At 39.9% G+C, this 26,178-nt stretch overlaps 1 protein-coding gene across 5 annotated transcripts in view; it reads right to left on the bottom strand.

The window, feature by feature from the left end:
* Nucleotides 1-16,811: 16,811 nt before the first annotated feature.
* Nucleotides 16,812-26,178, bottom strand: part of PTCH1 (patched 1) — a 73,137-nt gene continuing 63,770 nt past the window's right edge. For 4 of the 5 annotated variants that reach the window (XM_068176578.1, XM_068176576.1, XM_068176577.1 and 1 more), the window contains 4 exons: nt 24,650-24,749; nt 23,064-23,318; nt 21,481-22,012; nt 16,812-20,026 (listed from right to left, as the gene is read on the bottom strand). In XM_068176578.1, the coding sequence (XP_068032679.1) occupies nt 21,482-22,012; nt 23,064-23,318; nt 24,650-24,749 (886 nt within the window). In that variant the 3' untranslated portion in view covers nt 16,812-20,026; nt 21,481. Of the gene's footprint in view, nt 20,027-21,480; nt 22,013-23,063; nt 23,319-24,649; nt 24,750-24,916; nt 24,934-26,178 lie in introns of those variants that run through there. The other variant, XR_010994507.1, reaches the window with a different exon arrangement.

Here is a 26,178-nt window from a genome sequence, read left to right as displayed (position 1 = left end):
GAGTACTTGGCAAGTGCAACTGATGTGCATGCTGCTAAACATGAGCTTACAGCTTCTCAGCATCAGGACAAAATTCCTCAGCACCTCACCAATGCTTGTGCTTGAATGGGAAATGGCCTGAATGTGCCACTCTGACCACGCTGGTGTTACATAATAAGCTAGAAACTCTGGCTTCCAGAGAGCTGCTTCCTCTGGTTTATCAGTCACTGAGTCTGACTCTTCATACTTACGAATGTCATACTTACCAATGTCATTGCAGATGTGTTTGAAGACATGGCAGCAATCAAAAATAATTTAGTTTGGCTCATCCTTTTCAGTAATCACATTTTCCTCACCTGCAGTAAGCAATCACTGCAGATAAGGCTCTATTGCCTTAGATGTATTAGATGTTGTATGTACACAAAAAGACTTAATCACAAACAACTTACTTTTTTTCTTCTTTGCCTTTCTGGTTCTCTGGTGACAGATATTTGCAGACATTTGATGTATTTCCCCAGAAGACTTATAAATGTCCACAAAACTTGAACTGTGTTGGCCAATAGCCAGCGGTAGAAGAGGGTAATGCTGGTGCTTCCCTAGCCTACAGGCAGAAACACCAGCAGTGGGTAATGACACAGCTCTAAGGGTGTCTAATTTCTCAGAGACATATTGGGAATATGCATCTGCTTAGACCTGTCCATTATGAAAGTCTATTTTCCCAGCAATATAATGATTTCTGCTTGCCTTCTTTTTCAGAACCCTCACCTTGTAAATAGTTTAGAGTCTTTTCTGAAGGAAGGTACTATGTGCATTTAAGAATATAATTTTCTCTGCTAAGAGCTATTTACAGTCTAGGTTGTCATGCTGTTAGGCAGTAACGGTCAAGGAACAGAGCATTTCCTAGGAATTAATGGCTTGCTAGGCTGAGTTTAAAGCCTGAGGTACAGCCAGAGGCTATTAACTCCAGCTGGTCATTAAAATCTGTCAGAAATACCTTGCTCCAAGGTCAGTATTACTGTTAAAATAAATGTAGGCAGATGGATTTATTTCATGGGTTGCATTTTCAGCTGATATGCACAGGGCTTTTCTGGAGAATTTACACTTTCTTAACATTAACCAGTCAATTATTTGAGTCACCTCTCAGCATTCCAGTCATACAGTTTTAATTATCCTTATTATGAAAAATGGAAGTGTAGCACTCTTGACAAATTTCATATCAGTTTATCTGATTAGCCTTTCATATCTGTTGGCAAATATAGCATCTTTTTGCCTACCAAGGAAACAAAGTCTCTGATATGAGCATTTGTTCCCCAAGAAATAAGTACTTCATCTTCTCCTAAGTATGTAGTGTGGTTGCACAAAGACAGGATAATTCAGAATACCAGCTGGCCAGCTGGTCAAAATGAAAATTTAATACAGGCAGAGTTTTACAGTCTTTAACAATAGCCTATAAATAATAAATAGTTCAATTTAAAACTTCTTCTGGGGAGACAGTGTAGTAGCAAAAGATGAAGTCAAGAAAATACATTTGGAATTAATTTGCTGGAATGGAATAGGAGCATTCAGTGGAATTATTCCTGCTCAGAAGTGGAAATCGGCACAGTTAGGAATAAACCATGGGTTGATTTAAGCTCTACAAAATAAATCTTGAAACTTACATACCTGATAGGTCAGATATCTTTCAGAACAGTCATCTGCACATGGGTTTATATTTTTGTAATATTCAAATTAAAAAACCACCAAAACATGGTAAAGACGCTGTTATTGAAAAATTGCTGCTGGGCTTAAAAAAACAAGACATTCTTACAAAAACATTACTTTTAACTGCCTATAATGTGTTTGTACTATGATAATACAAACAAGTCCAGGTACAGATAAAGCCAATTCTCTATAAAGAATTCTCTATGTTGCCAGTTCTCTAATATTTGCGGATTTTACCTCAGTACTGACTTTTCTCAGAAGTGAAATCACCTACCTGAAGTTTGTCACCTTTATCAGTACATAAAACTAGTTCTGTTCGTGTCAAATGACAGGCTTTTATTTCACCAGAGTTTAACTCCCTGAGTGATTACACTTAGAGGGAAGCAGCAGGACTTTGGGATTTGACTTCACCACTTTTAATAAGACAAAACTAAGTATCAACACATCCCTCTCAGCCACTGTTGGGTTCCCATCAGTAGATGGGTAAGTTTCTAAAGTTTTACTGGGCAAATTATATTGCAGCAGTGAAACTAACTATTTTCTTAAGGTACTTAGTGCTGTAGAGTAAAAGATGATTCCAGGAACCCTGTTGATGTCCTGTTGCACTACAAATTCTTGTATCATTTCTGCTGAAGTGCACCTGTAGTTATTTGCTTGCTTTCCGTACACGTAGATACACATACAGATCCTGATAGTTGTTCCATCCTATTTTTAAATTATTTCCACTGGCATATTAGTATCTTCTTCTTCCAAAAATATTTCAAGACCTCAACAAGGCATTTAAATATCCCAAGCCTGACCTTCATGGAGCTTCATAGAATACAGAAAAGTCCTAAGGCACAAATCCTGGAAATAGTTACACGTCTGTTTAGTTTTACAGACTTAGGAGTCCTGTGAGAGTTAAGCACTTAGTAAAGATTTGCAGGATTGAAGCTTGACTATTTTTATTGTAATATATTGTTATTCATATAGGAGTATGCTTAGTACATGACTGTACCACCTGTTTAAATGTAAATTTTCTTTCTCTGTCACCAAATTCTGATAGCAATACTTGAATGCAGTCCATGATGTCAGACTCCTAACCTGAATTCAAGGCAGTCTAAGAAATGCAGGTTTCTCCAACAAAGGGAAAGGTGCTTTCCAAACTTAGGCTGAAATAGTTGCAGATCCTGCCTGTGGCTGGGCATAAATTATGGACTTTTATAAAGTGTTTGAAAATCTGTGCATTTAGTATAAGAGACAGTGTGTATAAAACCAAATTTTGTCCTTCTAAATGTGCTTCAAGATGAAACATCCACCCCTTCAACATTAACTGGATAAGTTGCAGCAGTTACAGTGAAAGGATGCCAAGACTAAACTATTTACTTTAAGGATTCCAATGTGTCCAAGCACCAAATGGTTTAAGTCTTTCAACTAGGCAATTAATAATAAAACCACTATTCCAAAACACAGTTATCAGCACCCCAGATGTATACCCAAATTTAGCAGTATCTGATTTTCCAACATGTTGCACATTACCCTGAACAAAAATTTCTCACCAAATGGATAGCTTCAGTCCTGAAATCCGTTTCAGATGTTCAGGAGGTATAATGGCAAAAGATTTGCCCCAGCTTTTAAAATGCAACTTATCTTCCTGTGGACAAATACTTGGAAAAAAACAAAAAGCCTCCTACCTTTGAAAATATTTTTATTTTCACTGGGTTGTTCCATGAATTAGCTCTTCTTCATATGAACAGACTTTTTTCCTTGTGAGGATACTTAGATGCCACTTATCTGGATAGAAAGGGTATTTTTCTTGAACAGAGTAGGTTGCATCAAAATAAAAGAAAATTTTTTTTTGGGCCTTGCACTTTATAATTTATTATTTCTACATTACCTGACACCTGTTTAGAAGACCTAACTCAAGTTTCTCTTTTTTCTTATATGAAAAGAAGGGGAAAATTGGAGCAAATGCAAGTAAATATCCAAGTAAAAAATGTAAGTGAACATATATAAGCAGTATGGATGTCCAAAACAGAACACTGGGAACCAGAAACAACCACAAATTTCTATATTTTAATAAAAAAGATACAGCCACTGCAGCAACATTCAGAAGTCGCAGATCCAAGTAAGCAACATCCACCAAATTCTATTCACAAGTCTGAAGTCAAGCCAATTGACATAGTGCGTGTCACATGATAATGTTGTAAGGTTCCACAAATGATTAAACTAATCTATACCCAAAGTTACAGTGTTTTACTGCTATGCCAGAGCCACTAAAGACAATTCCCAGAATAACTGTTTGGATGCATTTTATTCTTTAGAAAGATGATTTATTCAAGGTAGTATACACTTCTTGAAGGCAGCATTTTATGGGTAAAGTAATGCATTCTCTTTAATAGGATTGCAAGTTTCCTTTTATTTATTCCTAGAGTTTTCCTCTTCATTTGATCTCATGTACTGTAAAGATATTAGAACCTAACAAATATGCTTTTGCCTAAACTTATTGAATGTGTATAAATTATTGTACATAGCAGCATACAAAGTTGTACCTTTCAAAGAGGCAGAATGTCTTCTTTCAGCCACTTGCATACAATATGCAGTTTCAAATTTTGTATGCTATGGAGTGCTGTACATCATTGTTCCCAGGCTATGACAAACTACTTAAATGGGCATGTACCTAGACATGCCATTTTTATCAGAGGGTTTGTGAAGAAGACCAGTATCGTGGCTGTGTTTCTGCCGACCCAGTGGACATCTGTTTTCAGCAATGTGTTTTGAGATATGTATGAAGATCATGAGGTAAATACCTGACCAGACTACATGATCTAAATTCTTTGCCTTTACACAGTAAATTCTGTGTATCATATTTCCACATTCACTTCAGCTCATCTCATCTCAACTAGTTAAAGAAAAATCCTTCTTCAATGCCCCCTCCTGAGTTACTAAGCATGGAACTTTCCTTCCATGGAAATGCACAAGGGAATTTGAACCCTGATAAAGATACAGGAGAGAATTTAAATCAAGTTTAAATTTATGAAGCTTAGAGTCACATATTTTTAATTAGTCTAAAAGATTACACAGTTTGTCCCTTTATTAATTTTCTACTTCAGGGCCACTCAGAATCCATTTGTATTAAAGAAGCAATAAGCCATTTAGAAAAATGTAATGATAACAAGTTAATCTCCGAAAGCACTGAGGTAACTAATCCAATAATGATGGAATATGGAGAATCTGTGGTGGATGAAAGGCTTAGATTTTACCAGTTAGTGTAAGATATAATCATAAAAGAATGGGAAAATATTCATGGAACACAATAAATAGGATGTGTAGCCACTTTTAATTTTGAAACATAAAGGACTCTTTAATATCAGTATTTTTCTGACAATTTCCTACTGTAATTTTACTGTAGATTACGCTATCCATTATGATTTTTATATATTTTCAAGTGACAATACAGCACCCTCTGTTCTCCCGATGATGCAATATTGGGTGCAAGTCTGAAAACAGAGCAGCAGTTAAACAGATGACCAAGTATCGAATTTAAGCCATGATTTACAATGGTGAATGTTTCCAGAACTCACTTCCTTTGGAACAAAGTATAGCAAGAAATAAAAGAGAAAAAAGCTTTGATAGTTCTTTCCTACCTCTGTAGGGTGAAACAAAGGGGCCAGCATCCATGCAACAGAGAAACCATAGCTGACCTCTCAGTGCTCCTGAAAATTTAGTAATTTCTCTTGGTGCCTAAATAAAATTGTATGATACTGAAGAGGGCCACAGGAAAACCAAAGCCAGAAGGGACTTGTAGGAAGGCAGAATTCCCTTTTCACTTGCTTCAGTTATACAGTGTCACTCTTTTTTATTGTGGCTCTTTCCTGCTTGTTTTTAAGGAATGCTTTGTTATCAAATCTTTATAAAAACAAATATTTGAGATGCTATCTTGATAAGAAAGGTTCTTTGATCATAGATGTGTATCTATGAATTTGCAAGCAGAATTTCTGAAGTTAATAACATCTTTAATTGTCTTTGTATTCTTAGTAAGGTTATGCTGTATATACAGCCAATCACAAACTCCTATTTGCCTTTTAAATCCTTTTTATTTAAAAAAAATCTACAAAAAATTACAGATTTGATCTTGAAAAAAAGAATCTACTCATAGGCAAAACAGAAAAAAAAAATTCCAATGCATTCTTGTTGCTGGTTGCTGGTTTTGTTGTAGCAGAATTTCAGAAGAAAAGGATCTAGAACAGCACTAGCCCCTCTTATATTTGGGGGTTTTCTTGTGTCATTGAAAATTTTTTAAAAAATTATAGCAAAGCAGACAAAATGTCAACTGAAGCAGGTTTGTAAGAGAATATAAACCAAGTTTGCCAACAAGACTACTTCTTTCAGTTCTATGAATGGCAAGTGCTTTACTTACCCCTGTGAAGGTCTTGCCTTCAAACGATGCTTTAGTCTGGGAGGTTCCTGGAGTTTTTGGCAGAGAACTTTCTGACACAGCTGCTGTGTGAGCCAACTGGTGTAGCAGAATTTCTGAGAGAGAGAGGACATGATTTATTTTTAGAGTGCAGGTTGAGCTACCCCAGCCTAGGCCTCAGATATGGGCCTCGGTGAGGCCTTGAAGCCTATGACACAGTTAGAAATTCAGTTTGTGGCGCAGTTAGAAATTATGTTAAGGTGTAAGCACAGTGTAATGAACTTTCTGGGTGTGAATTAGTATAGGTCTGCAGTGTGAAACTCTAACCACCTTAAGACAAAGACAAACAATGTTTGCTTGCCAATTAGAGTGTGCTCACAATTGTAACCTATCCTGAAGTGTATATAAACTGCCATCTTATACACAATAAAGGAGAACGCATGATTAACCACATGGGTTCGGATCTGTGTTTGTCCTGTCCAGTCCCCGATTTTTATAGGAAGTCCCTTGTTTCAAACTGGGAACGGCAGCTCCTGGACCTGCCGTTTGCAAACAGAGAGGGTTGGTGGGTGATGTAATCACTACAGGCCATCTTGGGCACAACAATCACGAAATTATGGGGTTTTTGGTTCTCAGAGATATAAGGATGGGGGACAGGACAACTGGTGCCTGGGACTTCTGGAGGACTGAGTGCAGCCTGTTGAGGTTGAAAGACACCCTTGGGCAGCAGTCCTGAAGAGCAAAGGGGTCCAAGAAGGCTGGACATGCTTCAGAAGGAAATCCTAAAATCACAGGAACACAGGAGCTTTCCCCATATGCTGAAAGACAAGCAGTCAGGGAAGACCAGCTTTGCTGAACATAGAGGTTTGGCTGGAATTAAGGGAAAAAAGGAGAGTTTATGACCTTCGGAAAAAGGAACAGACAACTCGGGAGAACCAGAAGGATGTTGTGAGGTTATGTATTGAGGAAATTAAAAGGGCCTAATCCAATGAAATTCTAATCTGTCTATCCCATAAAAGACAATAAAAAATGCTTCTGCAAATACATCAGCAACAAGAACAGATCTAAGGAGAACCTCCATTCTTAACTGGATGCAGAGGGAAACAAAGGTGACAAAGGATAAGGAAAAGAGGCTGATTTCTTTGATTCAGACTTTAATAGCAAGGACAGTTGTCCTCAGGGTACTCAGCCCCTGAGCTGAAAGACAGAGACCAGGAGCAGAATAAGCCCTCACAGCCCAGGAGGAAATGATCAACAACCTGAAATGTCTCTTAGACACACATAGGTCTATGGGGCTGAGTGGGGTCTACCTGAGGGTTCTGAGGACGCTGGTGGAAGTTCTCAAAGAGCCACTTTACCATCATTTACCAGCGGTCCTGACTGTTAAATGGATCCAGTTGACTGGAAGTTAGCAAATATGACCCATTTACCATCCACAAGAAAAAGAATCCAGGGAACCACAGACCTGTTAGCCTGACCCTGGGGATTGTCCTGGAGCAGGTCATCCTGAGTGCCATTATATGACATAATACATGCAAGATAACCCAGGAATCAGACCCAGCCAGTGTGGGTTTATGAAAGGCAGGTCCTGCTTGACCAATCTGATCACCTTCTATGACCAGGTGACCACTTAATGGAAGAGGGAAAGTCTGTGGATGTTGTCTACATGGACTTCAATAGAGCTTTTGACACCATTTCCCACAGCATTCTCCTGGAGCAGCTGGTTACTCATGGCCTGAATGAGTGTATCCTTTGCTGAATTCAGAACTAGCTGAATGGCTGGGCCCAAATATTTGTGGTTACTGGAATAAAATCCATCTGATGTCCAGTTGCTAGTGGGGCTCCCCCAGGGCTCAGTGTTGGGTCCAAGTCCTATTTAACATCCTTATCAATTATTTGGATGAGGAGATCAAGTGCCCCCAGTCAGTTCTGGGAGAACACCAAGCTGGGTGGGAGTGTTGATTTGCAAGAGGGTAGGAAGGCTCTGCAGAGGGATCTAGACAAGTAGGATCGATGGGCCGAGGCCAATGGTATGTGATTCATGGAGAAGTGCTGGGTCCTGCCCTTTGGCCACAACAACCTCATGAAGGCTGGGGGAAGAGTGGCTGGAAAGCTACCCCAAAAAAGGACCTGGGGGTGCTGGCTCATGTTCAGAACATGAGCCAGCTGTGCCCAGGTGGCCAAGAAGGCCAATGGCATCCTGCCCTGTATCAGCAACAGTATGGCCAGCAGGACCAGGGCAGTGATTGTACCCCTGTACTCAGCACTGGTAAGGCCAAACCTCGAATTCTGTGTTCAGTTTTGGGCCCCTTGATTCAAGAAGACATTGAGGTGCTGGAATATGTCCAGAGAAGGGCAATGCAGCTGGTGAAGGGTCTGGAGCTCAGGTCCTATGAGTCGCAGCTGAGGGAGCTGGGGTTGTTTAACCTGGAGTAAAGGAAGGCAAGGGAAGACCTCACTGCTCTCTTATAACTACCTGAAAGATTGTGGCAAAGTAGGGGGGTGGTCTGCTCTCACAGGTAACAGAAGACAGGACAAGAGAAAAATGCCTCAAGTTGCACCAGGGGAGGTTTAGATTGGATACTAGGAAAAATATCTTCATTGACAGGGTAGTCGGGCATTGGAATAGGATGCTCTATTGGTAGTGGCATCACCACTCCTGGAAGTGTTCGAAAGGTGTGTAGATGTGGCACTTTGGGACATGGTGGTGACCATGGTAGTGCTGGGTTACTGGTTGGACTTGATTATCTTAGAGGTCTTTTCCGACCTTAAACATTCTATAATTCTGTGACCAGAGTTCAGGGATTGAAAAACACCCACTAAGATGTACATATCACAAATTCCCACAGAAAAGCCAAAAAAGTCCAGAAAAAGCCAGCATAACAACCAGATTCCCAGCTGACCCATAAGCTATGGCTTCCTAAGCAGTCCTACTGTAGTGCTTCTTCATGAGGGCTTCCAGAGCCTTTGCTTTTTCACATACTTAGTCTGTCAGATGGCATGTGAGAAATAATATGGTGCTTATTAAGGGCATGTGTGTTCTCTGGAACTGGAAAAAAGCGTCAGCTGGGTCACAGCCCATTTCTGGGTCTGACACACAATTTCAGTGGGAAAAAAAAATGTTATTCCAAGTATCCATGCAAAGGAGACCTGAAAGGGGAAGGTACTCTGAGAGAAAATAATTTTGAATGACACAGTGGAGTGTCTTCAATTTAAAGTCTGTTTCCTGTATTACATGTACATTAAGGAAGCTAACAAGGCCACTTCAAGTAAGTCATTACCCTTCCATTCTGCTTAATCCTATTTCTAGTCCAAAGAAATAAATCAGAACAACAGGAGTGTGGAAAGAAGGTCTAGAGACTCCCATGGTGTGTAGAACAGTGCAGAAGAAACTTCTTCATGGAAAGTCAGGGAAGCCAGCCCCCAGAACAAAGACAAACACTTGTCTGGAGCCTCTTCTTCTATGGTTCCCTTTTGTTAAACAACAAAAATTAAAGCAGAATCAGAAAATGAAGCAACATGCACTGGGAATGTCAGCCCCAAGGAAAATGTGAAATCCAAGGTGCAACTTCACGCATTTTGGAAGACTTTTAATACATTTCAGGACAAAAAAGCACATGCAAAAACATAGGCCTAACTGGTATTTATCTTGGACTCAATGCTAAAATAACTTGCCAGTAGCAAATTCCATACAGTGAAACCACAGTTCTTACTACACACTTGCGTGTTTCCCATCATACACACTCACACACATAGACACACACACATTGCATAGAAAAACACTCAAAAAGCCAGCATCAACATTATAAAAAAATATCCCCCAAAGCAAGTTATCACCTCACCTCTGAGTAGGAACACTAGGCTCTTATGCTCAGCATGCAGGCACAGCCAAACTTCCCTTGTCCATCAGAATGACACCCCTCGTCATTTTACACAAACTTAAAACACACCTTTTAAAGAAATTTTTGTGGCTTCTCCTACATGGGCTCAGGTGTAGTTCTCTCTATTTCTCTTTCTGCTGTTTCCTTTATTTTCTACTGTACAGCTCACAGGCCTACTTGCTTCTCTGTGTTTCAGCATCCCTCCACCCTGCATCTACCAAGGCAAACAAATCAGCGCCACTGCGTCTGTGTGTACTACTTCACGTGGAACATCCAAGTACCATGTTACCAAGCTGAAACAAGTCTCATTAGTAGTAAAACTCAAACTTTCTTATATGTATTTTTATCAGTTACAACACTCCATCTGATTGCTAAATTTATTTTCCAGTTTGAACAGTCCTAGTTATTTGCCATGATTGTGAAACAAAGGACTTAACTATTCAAAGGATCAGAGCATGTCACTTTTCATTAGGAGAATCTTGAGCTTTCTCTATAAGTAATTTTTCTGCTAAGCATATCCGATAAAAATGGCTTTCAAAAATGTAAACTCTCCATTAGACTAATGCAAGACCCGAATCATAAAATAATTTGTGAAACGTACACAAAACAAAAAGTAACAGAACAGAAGAAATGCAGGTAATCATTTCCCAGGGGATACACTCTGAAGGCTTCTTACAGAGATTTATTTTTTGGGATTCCTCAGGCCTGCCCAGCCCCAAACCAAAACTGTAATATCTTACTGATCCACAAGAGATCTTGTATTTCTGCCCTAACTCTTTTCATTGGCTTTTTGAAACAATTCAAACTGCATCTTTGGTATCTGTGGGCAGAGCTCCATTCACTAGCTAACCATGAGGCATTCTGGATGCCATGCTGACTGACATACCTGTAAGGATGTACAAGGGGGAACGCAAGGAAGGTCAAAGAAAGGAAGAGGTGTTGCAGTTGTGAGTAAAATAATATCTAAATTGAAAGGAACCACAACTCAAATATTGCCCTACATACATCCTGTTCCATAGCGGTAATGGTGCAGTAATTTCCTTGACTTAAAAGGTTTTCTAAGATTTAAACAGAAGAAAAATTAAAATGTGAAAAGTTAATACAGAATGGCAAAACCAGAACACAGTTATACAATATGACAATAATAAGAGAAAGACTGGTTATAATGGCAGTGACCTGGAGGCCAAGGTTTATGGTTCACAAGGCTGTCCTAGCATAGCTCTTCTGCACATCTCAGATGAGTGTGACAGGTCCCTTCCACAAACAAAATCAGCTGCTTGTTGTTTCTCCTTGTGCGACTTCCTGCTTCAGATGCAGCTCAAAAAGGCTCCTGAAGTATGTGAATCCCTTAATGAAGTACCAGAGTACCATTGACTAAATTCTAATTGCAGTCTAAAGAAAAGAAAAAAAAAACAAAACAACAAAACAACTGTATTTTTTTACTTGATTCTGAGCTACATGCAACTAGCTCAAGAATGAACGGAAGCCTCAGCAGTCAGAAATCTCTGTACCTCAACAACAGCAGAGGACACCTCCATAGGGATGGCCCATAGTTTCCAAGTTATATACTGTGGATTAAGGGAAGGGTATGAACAGCATAACCAGGATCACACTTTTCACTGTACACCAAACCATTAAAGTAGGTACCGTTAATGGTACCTTTGAGTAACTCCACGGATGACAATTTAAAAGCCATATTTCTTTAAAGATCTTAAATGCCTTTGCTGACTCATGTCTTATTCCCATCAGATTTTTCAGGAATTTCCATCTCCATGTATACTTATTTAAATAATGAAATGTTCAAATGTTCAGAATAGCATAGCATGGCACAGCAAAGAACAGAATACAATAGACTGTTTCAGTTGGCAGGGACCTACAATGATCATCTAGTCCCACTGCCTGAACAGGGCTGACCAGAAAAGTTAAATCCTATCATTAAGGGCCTCTTTTTAAGTCACTGACAGGCACAGGGCATTGAGAACCTCTCTAGGAATCCTGTGCCATTGTTTGGATATCCTGTCAAGAAAAGAAATTCTTCTGAATGTCAGGTCTGAACTTTCTATATTGTGAGAGCTCCAGAAATATCCCATGCCTTGCAGCCAAGCTTCCCTCAGGACACACCTCTGTCCCTCTGTGCAGCCCCAGAGTGGTGGTGCCTGGCCTGCCCTTGCAGCTTTCTGCCTGCCCACAGAACCTCACCATGTTCTGCTTCTCCTTCCTGTTCCAGCTGTGTGCCTGGGGCCTACTGGGACCATCTCTGGCCTTGGCACGGGGAGCTGGGCCTTCCTCTGTGGCTTGGTAGCAGCTCCTGATATGAAACCCAGCAGCTGCCCTCTGTCCCTCGGCTCATTTTGCATGGTCAGCTTGGCTGCAGAAAGGGAGGAGCCCTGGGGAGCACAGAGGAGAAGAGTTTTTTTGTGAGGTGTGCTCACAGTGCTGGTGGACATCCTACAGAGCATGTGATGGGGAGGGCAGTGGGGTGGTGGTAGGAAGTGCTGGGGAGCTTGAAGGAAGAGTCACAGAATCACAGAATCCTTTAGGTTGGAAGAGATCCTGAGATCACTGAGTCCAGCCTCTGACTAATCAGCACTAACAGCTAGATCATAGCACTGAGTGCCACATCCAGTAATTTCTTGTACACCTCCAGAGACTGACGCCAAAACCTCCCTGGGCAGTTCATTCCAAGTTTTAACAACCATGAACAAATTCTGCCTGATGAACAACCTGAACCTCCCCTGTCACAGCTTGAGGCTGTTTTCCCTTGTCCTGCCTGGGAGAAGAGGCCGAATCCCACCCAGCTGCACCATCCTTTCAGGCTGGTGTGGAAAGCAGTATGGTCTCGAGCTTCCTTTACTCCAAGCTAAGCAAACCCAGTTCCATCAGTTGCTCCTCACAGGACTTGTGCTCCAGACCCTACCTCAGTTCTGTTGCCCTTCTCTGGATACACTCCAGCTCTTCAATGTCCTTCTTAGAGTGACGGGCCCAGAACTGAACACAGTGCTCGAGGTGTGGCCTCACCAGTGCCCAGCACAGGGGGACAATCACTACCCTGGTCCACACTATTGTTGGTACATGCCAGGATGCCACTGACCTTCTTGGGCACCTGAGCACACTTCTGGATCGTGTTCAATACCCCCACGATCTTTTCCACTGGGCAGCTTTCCACCCACTCTTCACCAAGACTGTACCACTGCATGGAGTTGTGGTGAAGTGCAGGACCCAGCACTTTGCTGTGTTGAACCTCATGGAATTGGCTTTAGCCTGTCCAAATCCGTTTGCAGAGCCTTCTGACCCACCAGTAGATTGACACTCCCACCCAACATGTTGTCATCTGGGAACTGACTTGGGGGGACTTGATCCTCTCATCCAGTTCATTAATAAAGATGTTAAACAGGACTGATCCCTAGGGCCCCAACACTGATCCTTGGGGAACCCCACTAGTGACAGGCCACCAACCAGATGTGCTACGCCAAGCTGTGTGATCCTCTACTATAATACCTGCCCTTAGCCTGTACAGTAATTTTAAATTTTACATGTTAGTCTTCTAAAATGTTGCAATATGATACAGCAGCGTATTATATTGGCTAGCAAAGTAAATACTCTCAAGTAAAATGAATAGCCCACTTAAAATGGTTACATAATCCTGAAAGGGGGTTTGAATTCTCTTACTGCAAATACTATTTTAGGATGAAAGTTGTAAGTTTCCTATTTACTCTCAATATTATACTAAAATAAGGTGCTCAAATATTTTACTTTATTAGTTTTAATAGCTGAAAAAAAATATCTGGTTCTTTGTTTAATGAGAAACAATAATCTGTTTGTCTCACAGATGAACTCTGATTGTAGATGGTTCATACGTTTGGTAACTAGGAAACTGTCAATTGGCATTTTAACCTCAAGATTATTAGTTCAAATTTAGACATCTCAAGGGCTATTGGTCACCTTTGTTTGCAACTTAGAGTCATAAATACTGTCAGCAAAGCCAGCTTAGTGCAGGAGCAGCACTTTATGATGGCAGGCTCTCCAAAAGGAAGCTCCCCACTTACATACCCTGCTAAGACCTGACAGACCATAGAGGTGCTACCCCTTGTCTTCCAGATGAAACATGGCATCTGTCACCAGGTAGAGAAAGAGCAAAGATTTCCCTTGATCGAAGTTATAAAATCTGGAAAAAAGAAGCATGATAGAGTTATTCCTTTGAGTTCTTCTTAGTTACCAAATAATTCTTGTTAAATGCCTTTCCCTTCTCCTCTCTTTCGAAAGGCTAGGCAGACATGCCTTCCTACAAATCTTTTCCCCAAGACAAACTTCAGATGAAAAAATCCACAGATGCTAACCTTGACTCAACCTGGAGCAGTAAAATCAGTTTTACCTAGGTGTTGAAATAAATTTATAATATCATTTTGGGTCTCCTAAACCAAATGGTGGAGTTCTCCCTCTTCCAGAGCACCCAGAGTCTCTCATTTCTGACGTAAAACACTATTCAGATATTTCAGTTGTCTTTCTCCACTCAATAGATGGGGAAATCCACCTCGTTCACACACCCATAAGTGAAGTCTAGCCTCTCTTCAACTGAGGCAGAGCCCTTCCTTGCCTGAAAAGCAGTTTCAAACCTCCAGCTTCCAATCTCCCCCCTTCCCACCTTCTGTGGTTTACAGCCTTGCTCCCCAGCAGGTTTCATTAGGCTGTGGTGTGTTAGGCAGCTAGGAACCTGTGAAGTTGGATCCACTGCAAAGATTTGACCTCAAGGGATGGACAGACCAGAGAGAAAAGCCACATTTTTGTGCTCCATTGTGCAAAAGTTTGCATCCACTGTGCACACTTGACATTCTAATTAATCTAGGAAATTCACAGATCCAGCAACTTTTAACTGGCAGCTTGGTTTAAGTCTGGAGAAGAGTCTGAGAATGCTTGGACTAGCAAAACAGGCTAAAACATAAGCTGCCTTGCGTTCTGTGCATCATTAACCCTAAATACAATCTTCTCCATTGCAGCCTTACCTTGCACCAATGGCAAGGTGGTGCTTTTCAGCTGCTGTGGCAGCTCTTTCTCTACCTGGTGATCCATCCAGTTACAGCTGTTAAAATGTAGAGTAGAAATGTTCATAAAGCAAGCTGTGGTAGGGTGATAAGTGGCCTGGATGACACTGCAAACAAAGTATCTGAGACAGAGATTTTTTTCATAGTGTCTATAGAAGCAAAATTATTTCTGCAGTATCAAATATACCAGCATATACATTAACAATTTTTTTTTTTCCCAAAGCAGAGTACTGCTTCATTTTTGTGCTTAATTAGCTGAAATTAACCAGGGAAAGTTAAACTGGGCATGTGTTTTTTCAAGCCACTTAAGCTAGGTAGTGCCATTGCCTGGCACGCACCCTGTTCTAGCAATAAGATTCAACATGTTTGCAAGAAAAAAGACAGGAATGATTAAATGTAGTTGGAAAGTAATAATTGTTCTCATTGCTTGAAGCAGACATTAAAAATAATTACAATTTGGCAATGGTATATTCAGATATAAACACTCAGTGTCTCAAAAGCTCCTTGGGAGTAAAAGTTAACAAAAATGAAACACCTGTTCATATATCAGTGCTGCTGCAGTTTAGCAGCATGCAGCATTCCTGAAGCTGTTAAATACATGCATTATGCCAAAAAAAATTTGGCCATATGTTAACTTAAGGCCTGAATAAATATGGACAATCTCTGGCAAAAATCAGATCAAGTTCTTACCTGGGGTTAATCAGACTGACAGCAAAATGATAAGAAAACTAAACATGACAAGTGATATCATGTAAATAACTATTGTTGATGCAAAACAGAATGTTTGAAGGAAAAAAAAATCCATGTTCTGATGGACAGAATGTATTGATTTATTTACATGGTTTCCAGCTGTGTGAATGGAGCAGCTCCCATGGATGGCTGGAACATAAAAGATGAAGCGAGTTAGTTGAGCTAAAGCAAGGCCTAAGTGAGCACTATTCTCATGGGCTGTATCCACAAAAGCCAAATCTGCAACCTGACTCAAGCTGGCTAATCCTGAGGGCGTGAGGGAGAGCATTTTGAGTAGTAGAAACATATGTGTTGAAGTTTTGCAGTTCAAGTCCTTTAACTCTTCTTTTCTCTTTTGTGGTTAAACTTCCAGAAAACATAAAACTGAAAATTATATTTGTATTTACTCTGGCCATGGAAAGTAAAGTCTAAATTATAAATTATATCAAGACAGGTTTGGGCTTTTTCCTTATGAGACGTTAAGAAGTCTCATGTAAAAAAATAATCTAAGGGTTAAGACTATAGTTTCTCCTCTCTGCCTAGTGGGGCTCATGCAGGGCACAGGGACCTGCACCCTGGTTGGCAAGCAGTAGCACGCTTCCCAGAGGGAATTTTGTCAAGAGTCTTCCTTATTATGAAGGGCTGTAGTTTTCAGAACTCAGAACACATTTATTTTTTCTTCCACAAAGTGGAAATACCAGACTGATTCTGTTATCCAGTTTAGGGCGCAACCACAGAGATGGGAAAAAGATAAAGAATTTCCTCCCACATCTAAGAAGAAATAACCTTTATATAAAGTGCTTTAGCCAACAAATTGTTTCATTCAGAGTGAGAATGACATGTATAACCCAGTCCTAAACCTATCCCCCAACCTGCAAAAGTAATAGAATCAACAGACAAGGACCAGCATGCTACCCTTTAGACAGGGTAACAAATGGCTCCTGCTCAAAAATGGGCAATCTGAATATCCCATACATCCCAAATACTGGAAGATTTCAGATTTATGCTCCAAATCAGAATGATTGCATGGTTGCACCTGCAGCGATAACCAGCAGTAAATTAAGAAGCATTCCATAAACAACAAAATCCATAACCAGTAAGTTATATTTTTTTTATTCATGTTAGAATTTCTATCAGTGTTTGAACATTAATATTTAGAGAGTTTGTACAATTTCCGTTCAAAGTTTAAAATGAGAACCACACTAGATCACAAATGGTAACTAAAACACAGTTCAGAATTGTATGAATATTCACACTCTCTTTCTCTCTTAACACTGTTAAACACTTTCTTTTCTCCAGGGGGTTTACAAGGAAAAGTGTGCACTGTAATTGTATCTCAGCAGTGTTCCAAAACATAATGGTATCATCATTACATATAAACTCTTTAAAAATATACTTCTGTCAAAAGACTTGATGACTACTATGTACACTACAAAAATAAATTTTCATATAAATAAATTATATGGCATAATTTTATCTTTGTAACTGAAATGACACAAACCCACTCCTACCAAACAGGCAGACAATGAGACCCAGTTTGAATATTTTTTTTCCTTTTAACTCCTTACACTAAAAGCTACAACAAGTCCATAATGTGAATGTTATATACTCTTTCCTATTTAACATTAGTAAGCACTCTATACAAATAAAAATCCATTAAACAGTAAAAACATAACTGTAATAGTGTTTCCAATAGAAATAAAATCCCTGCATTTTGTTTGTTATAAACTGGCATGACAAATACTGTAAGAAAAACATTCTTATGATACAAAAATATAAATATCACCCATGATTAAAAAAGTTAAGAAACAAAACCAAAACAAAATAAATGTTGTCAGCCACTGAGTTCTCCCCTTGCCAATATGACTATCGAAGAAGAAGGTCTACATTGTGCACAAAGCAGCAGACAGCTCACCCACACACAAGCACACCGGAAGACTTGGGCAGGGGCAGGTGGAAGACACTGCAACTTGCCCTGGGCCCCTTCCCTCCTGAGGAAGAGCAGGAAGCAAGGCAGCCGGCAGCACGGAATGGTGCCGGTGGGAGCCCTGCCAACCTCTGGCACGTGAGCGCACAAGCTTGGTGGTTGAAGGCGGCTTCCAATTAGTATCATACAGTTTTGTTGCAGAGTTTGTAAGATCTGAGATCACTATGCTGCTAGTGCTTAACTGGGGCCCCTCATCTTTTTGTCATCAAGAGTTTTCATGTTAGACAGTGAACTGGACCAGTAGGCAGTTGTGACATTAACCCTTGGTGTGCACTGAAACAAGTAGCTTATGTATCACAGGAATGACACCAGGCTCTCGCCACCTGCTCTTCGAGCGTTCACATTGGAGATCTGTAAACAAGTGCCTCATATCAAAGTGTTTTCAAGTGAGCAAAAAAGGCATGGAAATTTGTGCATTCTAATTATCCCCATTCATTTTGCTGGCAAGGTCTGTAGGCAAAGATAGACTCCCTGAAGCCACTGGAGAAAAACACTTTCCCATCAAAGAATTGGCCACTGCTGTTCAGGTATATATAAAGAAAAGCCCCACCACTTCTTGTGTTTAGAAACTGAATATTGGTTGTGTTTGGCTCTGAATACAAAACTGAACATCTACCTGCTCTAAAAAACAGCTTGGTGAAGGGCAGAAAAAAAGACGAAAAAGGAAGACAGAGATAATGAAAACTTGTGTTGCATTATTATAAATTAAGGTTCTTTGTTCCTACGGTTTGCTTCCAACTGGAACACAGACTGTAGTGTTTTTCCAGACCCTTCACCTGCAGCAATCCCCTTTTAGTTTAAAAATAATAGTACAAAAAGCTAAATTAGTTTCGCAAAGAGATACCAGTTTAGCTGTTATCATTAAAAGTGCCAATGCAGCATGGGAAAACACAAACAATAAAGAAAATAACTACCCAGGCCTTACGTGTCATTACCATCCCGGCCCACCAGAAAGCCATTTATATGTAAAAGTGTAAAAGTGAATATACTTTTTTTTTTTAATCCTTCTATTTATTTTTATTACTTACTATTAACTCCTTTCTGCCACGAAAATAAGGTGACCAAAGATACTGCTTTCAATGCTGTAATGACTCAGCTAAGCTGTGGCTTACCGTCAAACAATCCATTATCCAGCTTCTAATGCCATTCACAATTAACAGCATCAAAATAAGGCAGATGCTCATTGTATTTCTATAACCACCAGCACCTCTCAATATCCAGCACCTTTGGAAATTAAAAAAATAATGGTTATAGTGCTTGCACTTACCTGGCATATTTTGTGAGGAAAAAAAAAATCAAAGCACTACATGAACTGTAATTAAGCCTCACAACATTCCTGGGAGGTAGGTAAGTATAACTATAACCATTTTACAGAATGAAAAACTGAGGCATGGGGCAGTTAAGTGACTTGACCAAAGTCATGTGAAACAAGTCATCAAGGGCTTGGGAACTGAAACATAATTCCAAACCTCAACTCCCTGTCTTCTCTAGTATTTTAGTTGGGCCTTTGATGATGGCAGTCTATAGTTGTATATACTGGTAAACAACAACAGAGTTTTCACTAGTGCCTACTAACAGGGAAAGCCAGACTCACATCAGCATCGGTGGGTTTGTAAGCCCACCAAGTGTTAACATACAGTAAAAGAGAAACTAGAGTACACCAGGAACATACACACAAAAGCATGCATATTTCCAGATGCATACTTGGACACATACAGCAAAACAAAACCTGCACATAGCTAAGTCTATTTAAGCCTCCCAGATTAACTTGCTTTTCTTCATATTTGCTTATTTTAAAAATTACCACGCATAGCGTGTTTGAAAGTTAACAGTAACATTTCATACTACCACAGGGTTGTGATACACAAATTTAAAATATTTTAAACAGACATGTACCTTTAAAAAATCCTATTACACAAGCAATATTTGCATAGAATGATACAAGTAAATTATAAAATATTTAAGCAGCAGCAACTTATGCTGAAATTTAGAACTAGATTAAGCTTACTTGTGGCACAGATATCAATGTACAAAAAGTACAAAGAGCACGCAATATTGTCCCCATTCTATTGCCCAAAGGCAAATTACTCCAAATTATACTACTTTACATTGTTCTTTTGTATATTACATATGTGTACATCTTTTAAATACTTGAAAGAAATATTTAACAAAATAATACAATAGGTTACAGTAACAGTGAACTGTTGTCCTGATGCAGCATGTCCTGTTCTACAACTTCAAGCAGTTCTTCTCTTCTAACAGTTCTGGAATACAGTTTTCCATCTTTGGCCTCTTCTTTGCTTCAGTTATTACCCTGTACAAATAAGGAGAGAAAAAAAAGCAAACATTCACTAAATTTCAAGAAAAACAAACCAAACTAAGCCAACTCATTTCATTATTCTTGTGGTTAGAGTTAGCGGCCAGGAAATGCTGGCTCTGCTTTCATCTCAGTCATTAATTTCCTGGTGAAGAAATACTGATGCTGATTTTAAAAATGTAGTTGCTTTAATTTCTAAGTTCCCAGTTTTAGATACCTGTGAAAAATTCAGTCAAAATCAATGAACAGTTGAAGGAGAAGTATCCGACATTGAATAATGAGTTTATTTAAGAGTCTCACATTACTGTACACTTCAGCTTGAAAAAACTAAGCCCAAGTATTTCCTTATTCTGTGAATACTATTGTCATATTTCTAGACTGCAAGGCTAAAGGCATTCACTTCTATTTAGGCTTTAGGATGTTTGGAGAGACATTTTATAATTCAGAAAGAGGTTTCATTTTGAATCATCATAAAAATTTCCACCAAAATTCTGTGTGTGTGCATACGTAGTGCAAAATGTTCTACAATCAAAATAAAATTACTTGCTCTGCTCAGACTGGTGTCTGTCACTGAAAAGCTCAGACAAGCAAAGAGACAAAATAGTAATCCACAAATAAGTAACTATTCTAACACTTTCTTTTTCCCCTGCAAGAGAATAACATTGTAAAAATAATGAGAAATAGTTTTTCATTTAAGAGCCCCAAGAAGTTTTCAGTGTAAAAACCCAATGGGCAACTCTATCATGTGCAAACTTGCAATTGCCACTGGAGCTGCAAGGCAGAGGTCAGCTCAGACACGTCCACCTCAGACCACCTACGAGGCCGCTGGGGAGGTCTCTGAAGGCCTCCCCAAAGAGCAGGGGACACTCTGCTGAGCAGCAGTGCACTAGGCATGGTAGGACTTTCCACTTCTCACTTGGCTCATCTTCCAGAGGGATTCAGTCCTTATTATGGACTTTAAATTCTTCCACAAACTATTTTATTCAAGAGATGACAACTCCTGAAGTAGCTGGAAATTTTACACTCTCCTAGGCAATGTCATTTTATATGTTTTAGAGCATGCCTGATTCAGGGATCAGAAGACAGGACTTAGGCAAAGGTAAATGCAGCCGCACAGCTCTGAAGATGTTGTACAACATCTCTGCTTTATTTTCCTCATCTGGTAAAGTGGGATTGTATGATGTACTTATTTATTTTGCAAGGCTCTTCGAAGTAGTAAATGTCTGAATGCACTATGACTTCCCAGTGTTGGAGTGCAGTGTCTTAGCCAACCTCATGTCTAGTGCAAAATGTACTATATTCACAGTTAGCAGATTTAAGCCGATCAGTGTGACCTGTAAGTACTGCTCTCTATGAAAGTTACCTCTGAGAAACTTTATCTTTCCTCTTTCTTTTGCTCACATAATTGCGTGACACAGGCCAAAGCTTGCAGTTACATGGAATGGACCTACCTTATTGTGAGCTGTTGCCAGGTATCCTTTCCTCACATTCAACATCTTGCAGTTCTATAACTTCCACTTTAGAATTTCTTCTTTCACACCGCACATTAAAAGGCACGTGGGGGTCCTCAAATGGCGTATGGCCGGCTTCATGGTGTCCCTCATAGGATGGAAAGCTCGCTCCCCGAGAGCTGTGGCTGTGCAGGGCAGGGTGGACAGCAACAGTGACTGAGGCCGAGGCAGTCACAGTAGTGATAGGCTGGCAGTAGGCTGCTCCGGCAGCGCCCATGGCTCCGAACGCCGGGCTCCGAACGCTGTGGGAATGAGCCTTGTGGCCCAAGCGATCCCTGCTGCTGCTGGGTCCCCAGTGCCCTTCAGTAGAAATTTCAAAAGCGTCCCTGCGAGGGTGGTAAGGAGGTGGTCGTGGCCCTTCCCTCGCTTCCCTTTTGGGCTGTCTGCCCTGATGCCACGGCTGCTGCGTGCTGAGCTCTGGATTCAACTGCAGCCTAGGGCTCGGCTGATGCCTTGCTTCCGCCTGAACCACCTGAGAGAGACATGCATGGTTACACCTCTGACAAAGCAAAGCAAGTAAATACTATGCTTGCTTATATTTTATGCTGGGAATAATTATAATAATGCTCTGACTCTACAAAGGGAATGTTGTGGAATCTGATAATTGATTTTTCCATGGTTTTTGTCTGAAGTTATTAAAGCCTGGAAAGCACATCTTCAGAAAAACACAGGATGACAGCTGAAAACATTGTAAGCTTCCTACATGTTGGTCCATCTTTTCAAAGGGATGGGTGATAAGCACTTGGTCTTAACAAGCAGAATTGCAGACGTTTGGAAAAGGCTATTCCATGCAGGGAACATACACAGGATGTTAGTAGGGTAGTTTGCATAGAATGTAGGAATCTGTTTCCTGATTTCCATAAAGAGCGTGAAGCACAGCAGCTACATCAGTCAATAAACCATGACCAACTTCAAATGTGGCTGTGCTTGTACCTATTTCTAGGCGTCTGCTGAACAAAACCAGATCCACATTGCAGCTCAGCATGCAACATCAGCAGGGGTAGGAGACAGAGCTTTTTCACTTTCCTTTGAAATCACAATTATGCCAGTCCAGTAGCAAGATGCAACAAGGCCCAAGATTTGGTACAACACTTAAACTGCTTTCTTCTGGCTCTAATCTTTCTCCCCAAAATGTGCTGTCACAGAGACTATATAGCAATCCACAAGGAGCTGTGTGAAAGAGGTTGGGATCTTGTAATCTCTCCTTCTTCTCTCTCTGAAAACAGTCATCAAACAGACGGAGAGCTCGCTCTTGTGGCTGGTGCCAATAGGATGTAATAGGAATTACCCATGCCAAAGGCCCTGCTTTTCTATCACCACTTTACCCCCAACTCAGTTCTAAAGGAGTGAATGAGGAAAACCTTCACTTTGTTCTAACAGGTTTTGGCACAAAGTCACAAAGCACTATCAGTCAGAAGGAGTTTTCCACAAAAATAAATAGATTAAAAAAAAAACCCCAAAAATCAAAACACACCAAAAAACTTCTTCTTGCCCTCCTGCTAGTCCATATGAAAGCTACTTACACCGGATCTTGCAAAGAGAGGATTCTCAGTTGCTTCCACAATTACTTGATGGACTGGTGCCCCAGGACCTCGCGTGGCCTCGTACTGATGCAGCTCTTCACTGATACCAGACACTGTGGTTTGAGAGCTGTACTCAGAATCAGAAGAATCTGAAGCATTATTTGTGTGGCCAGGTGGCAGTGCAAACCTCACAGTACCAGGGGGTGGCTCAGGAGATGGTGTGGGCAATCTGTCCTGTCCATTGGCTGGAGAAACCTGATGACAGCAACACTTTCAGTTACATTCAGCTAGCTTTACTCTTTTAATCACTAGTGCTTGAATCAATGTTCTGCCAAATACATTCTGCCATGCCACAACAAGCTTAGCAATAGTTTTCTGATTAACATAGATACTGAACTGAAAAAATTAATGGGAGTATAAAAGACATGACCTCCATCTGCAGATATATATGTAAACAAGACTACACAGATTCTTCTGAGTATCATTATCTCAGGAAGAGCATGCATATATGTATATGCAGGCACTTGCAAATATAAAAATAAAAATAATATGTGGGCTGTCCTCTCCCTTCAGCAAGCATTAGCAGTGATTTCACCTTATTGAGTTGGGCTAGTGTTATTCCATGTCTATTTGCAAAGAGAGATGGATACACACATCACAGCAATATATATGGTAATGACACACACATACACATTGTTTGAGTAAGAGACAGGTACTTTTAGGAATTAAGAGATTACACATTGTTGTCAAAACTGTTTTACTAATATTAAAAGAACCCAAACACTTCTGAAATATACCAGTGCTGTATACATACCTTGTGTTTTATTCTTGTGCACACACACATATACAGACATGTGAAACATAGCACACTGATTCTATTGATACATGATAAACATAATCCCATGTAACACAGTAATTGTATTAACTACAGAGCAGGTAATAAATTATCTACAACCAAATATAAAGTTGGTATCTGTGAATTCTGGAGTCTGGACTTGGACTTTGTAATGTAAAGTCATCAACATCTAAGTGAAACCTGCCCCACATCAAAAATGCTACATGAGGCAGGAGAATGACACAGGAGAGGTGACTGGGCAGTGGGAACCTTCTGGCAGACCAATCATGGTTATCAAGGTGTGGTCTGTCGACCACCACCATGTGTGTTGGTCCACACAGGCCTTCCTGGTAGTCTGCTCAGTTAAACACTTTAAGGAATGCAACAGAGCCAGTGAGATAGGAAAGTAGAAGGTATGTGTATAAAACAAACTATCTTTTGCAAAATATTTAGAGAAATCCTTCTTTAACAAAGTTGTTGGCATATCACATTATGCTAGTAGTATAAATAACACTATCTGGTTTGCTTATTGTGACCTCTAAAACAAGATTTATTAAAGAAAATCTTTTAAAAAGAGTAGGATCAACTATGTAAGGAACAATACTTTTAATAAAAATTTATTAAAAAGCTTGAGAGCAAGAAACTTAATCCAAGAAAATTTTAAAAATACTTTCTAAAACCGGGGTGTGATTGAGGGGGACAGCAGTGCAAACATAGTATTATTTTTCTGTTCACCATTAATTCTACTGACCTCAGGGTATGGTCCAAAGAATGAGAGAAGAACAGGAAGCAGCACCAATCCATTGAGAACTCCCAGAATGGTTAGGATTGCCAAAACAGCAAAGAAATACCTGAAGCACAGTTTAAATAGTTCGGGGGAGAGAATAGCACTGTTAGAAACAAGGGATTACAAATTACTCCTACATATGTTAAAATAATACAGATACTAAATTAACATATTATTAACATCAACGGAAACAATTATATCACTTTCCATATAAGATACAGGGATTTTTACCTTTTGAATTAGAGAAGCTACATTCCACAAAGTGTTAGTTGAGAAAGGAAAGAAAAAAATTAAATTTGTTAATTTCCCAGAATCTAGAAGCATGTGATGTTATTTATGAATGTGTTACACAAACAAAAAAATATGGAATGTGCAGGGAATGGCTGAATGGATTGAAAGCACAAATACAATGAAAAGGGGCCCCCTATTAGTGAAAACCCAGCAAAAGCAAACAAATGAAGTGAAGGGTGTAGAATTAAAAAAAATTTGTGTAGAAGGAAAAGAAGCCCTCTTCTCCCAGGACCTAATCCACTGTGAAATGCTTCTGCAACTTACAGCACAATGTCTAATTAAATCTACAGTATATCAGGTAAGGGTTTTCCTTGCTGTTCATTAATCAAACTTAACGCCTAGAATTCTGTGAGTTCCAGTTTTACCAAAAAGCTTGAATTGCAACTCTTTTACAGCACAGGAACCCGCCTTCTGCAAAGAAAATGCCCATTCTATAGTAAGCTTCAGCATTGTACTGAGTAAGATCACTCCACAATGGCAGAGCTGCATTGCAGGCTAATCTTTTGTTGAACAATTTAGCATCTCTGAATACACTTGTTTTGCGTCAGCCAATTCAAACATAAAGGCTGAAATACTATGGAAGAAGAGAAAAGTGCACAAGTAGTTGTCCTTTCCCACCACTGAGGGCTAAGGTCTGGGATCCTTCATGAATACCAAGGTAAACCTGTCAGTAAAAGGAAAGTCTTGCTAGTTGGTATGCAGCACAGCTGGGGCTCAGACTAAACTTAAGGCTGCATTGTAACTAATGATTTCAAGGACTCAGTCTTGGTAAATTCCTGGAGGGGAAAGCAAAGGAGAAGAACAGAGGGCAAATTTGCTACTAATGGGTCTGCTGATTACATTGTCTAGCTGGCAACAAACTCTACTGCCTCCTTGTTTCCACATCTGATCAAATATATCAGACTCCTGTAAAACTATAAATATCCAGCTATTTTAAACATTTGGGAATTTCTGATCTGCATTAACAAAAATCAGCAAGCCAATCTACTCTACTAACATAAACCACCAGAACTTTAAACTAGGACACAGATCAACAACAGATATTAAAAACATTTGCATCTCATCCATCTAACGTTGGAATAAACAGGAGGATTATAGCTTTGACCAGTAGGTGTATACAGTGTCTGTTAATTTACTTAATCTTCCATATTGCTGGACTAATCTGTCACTTTCCGGAAGTTTAGGATCTTCTTCGCCCATTC

The sequence above is a fragment of the Anomalospiza imberbis genome, chromosome Z, assembly GCF_031753505.1.
Source record: "Anomalospiza imberbis isolate Cuckoo-Finch-1a 21T00152 chromosome Z, ASM3175350v1, whole genome shotgun sequence".
NCBI classification, from domain to species: Eukaryota; Metazoa; Chordata; class Aves; order Passeriformes; family Viduidae; genus Anomalospiza; species Anomalospiza imberbis.
The sequence above is the reverse complement of the archived record's forward strand: the minus strand, read 5'-3'. Positions and strand labels throughout refer to the sequence as shown.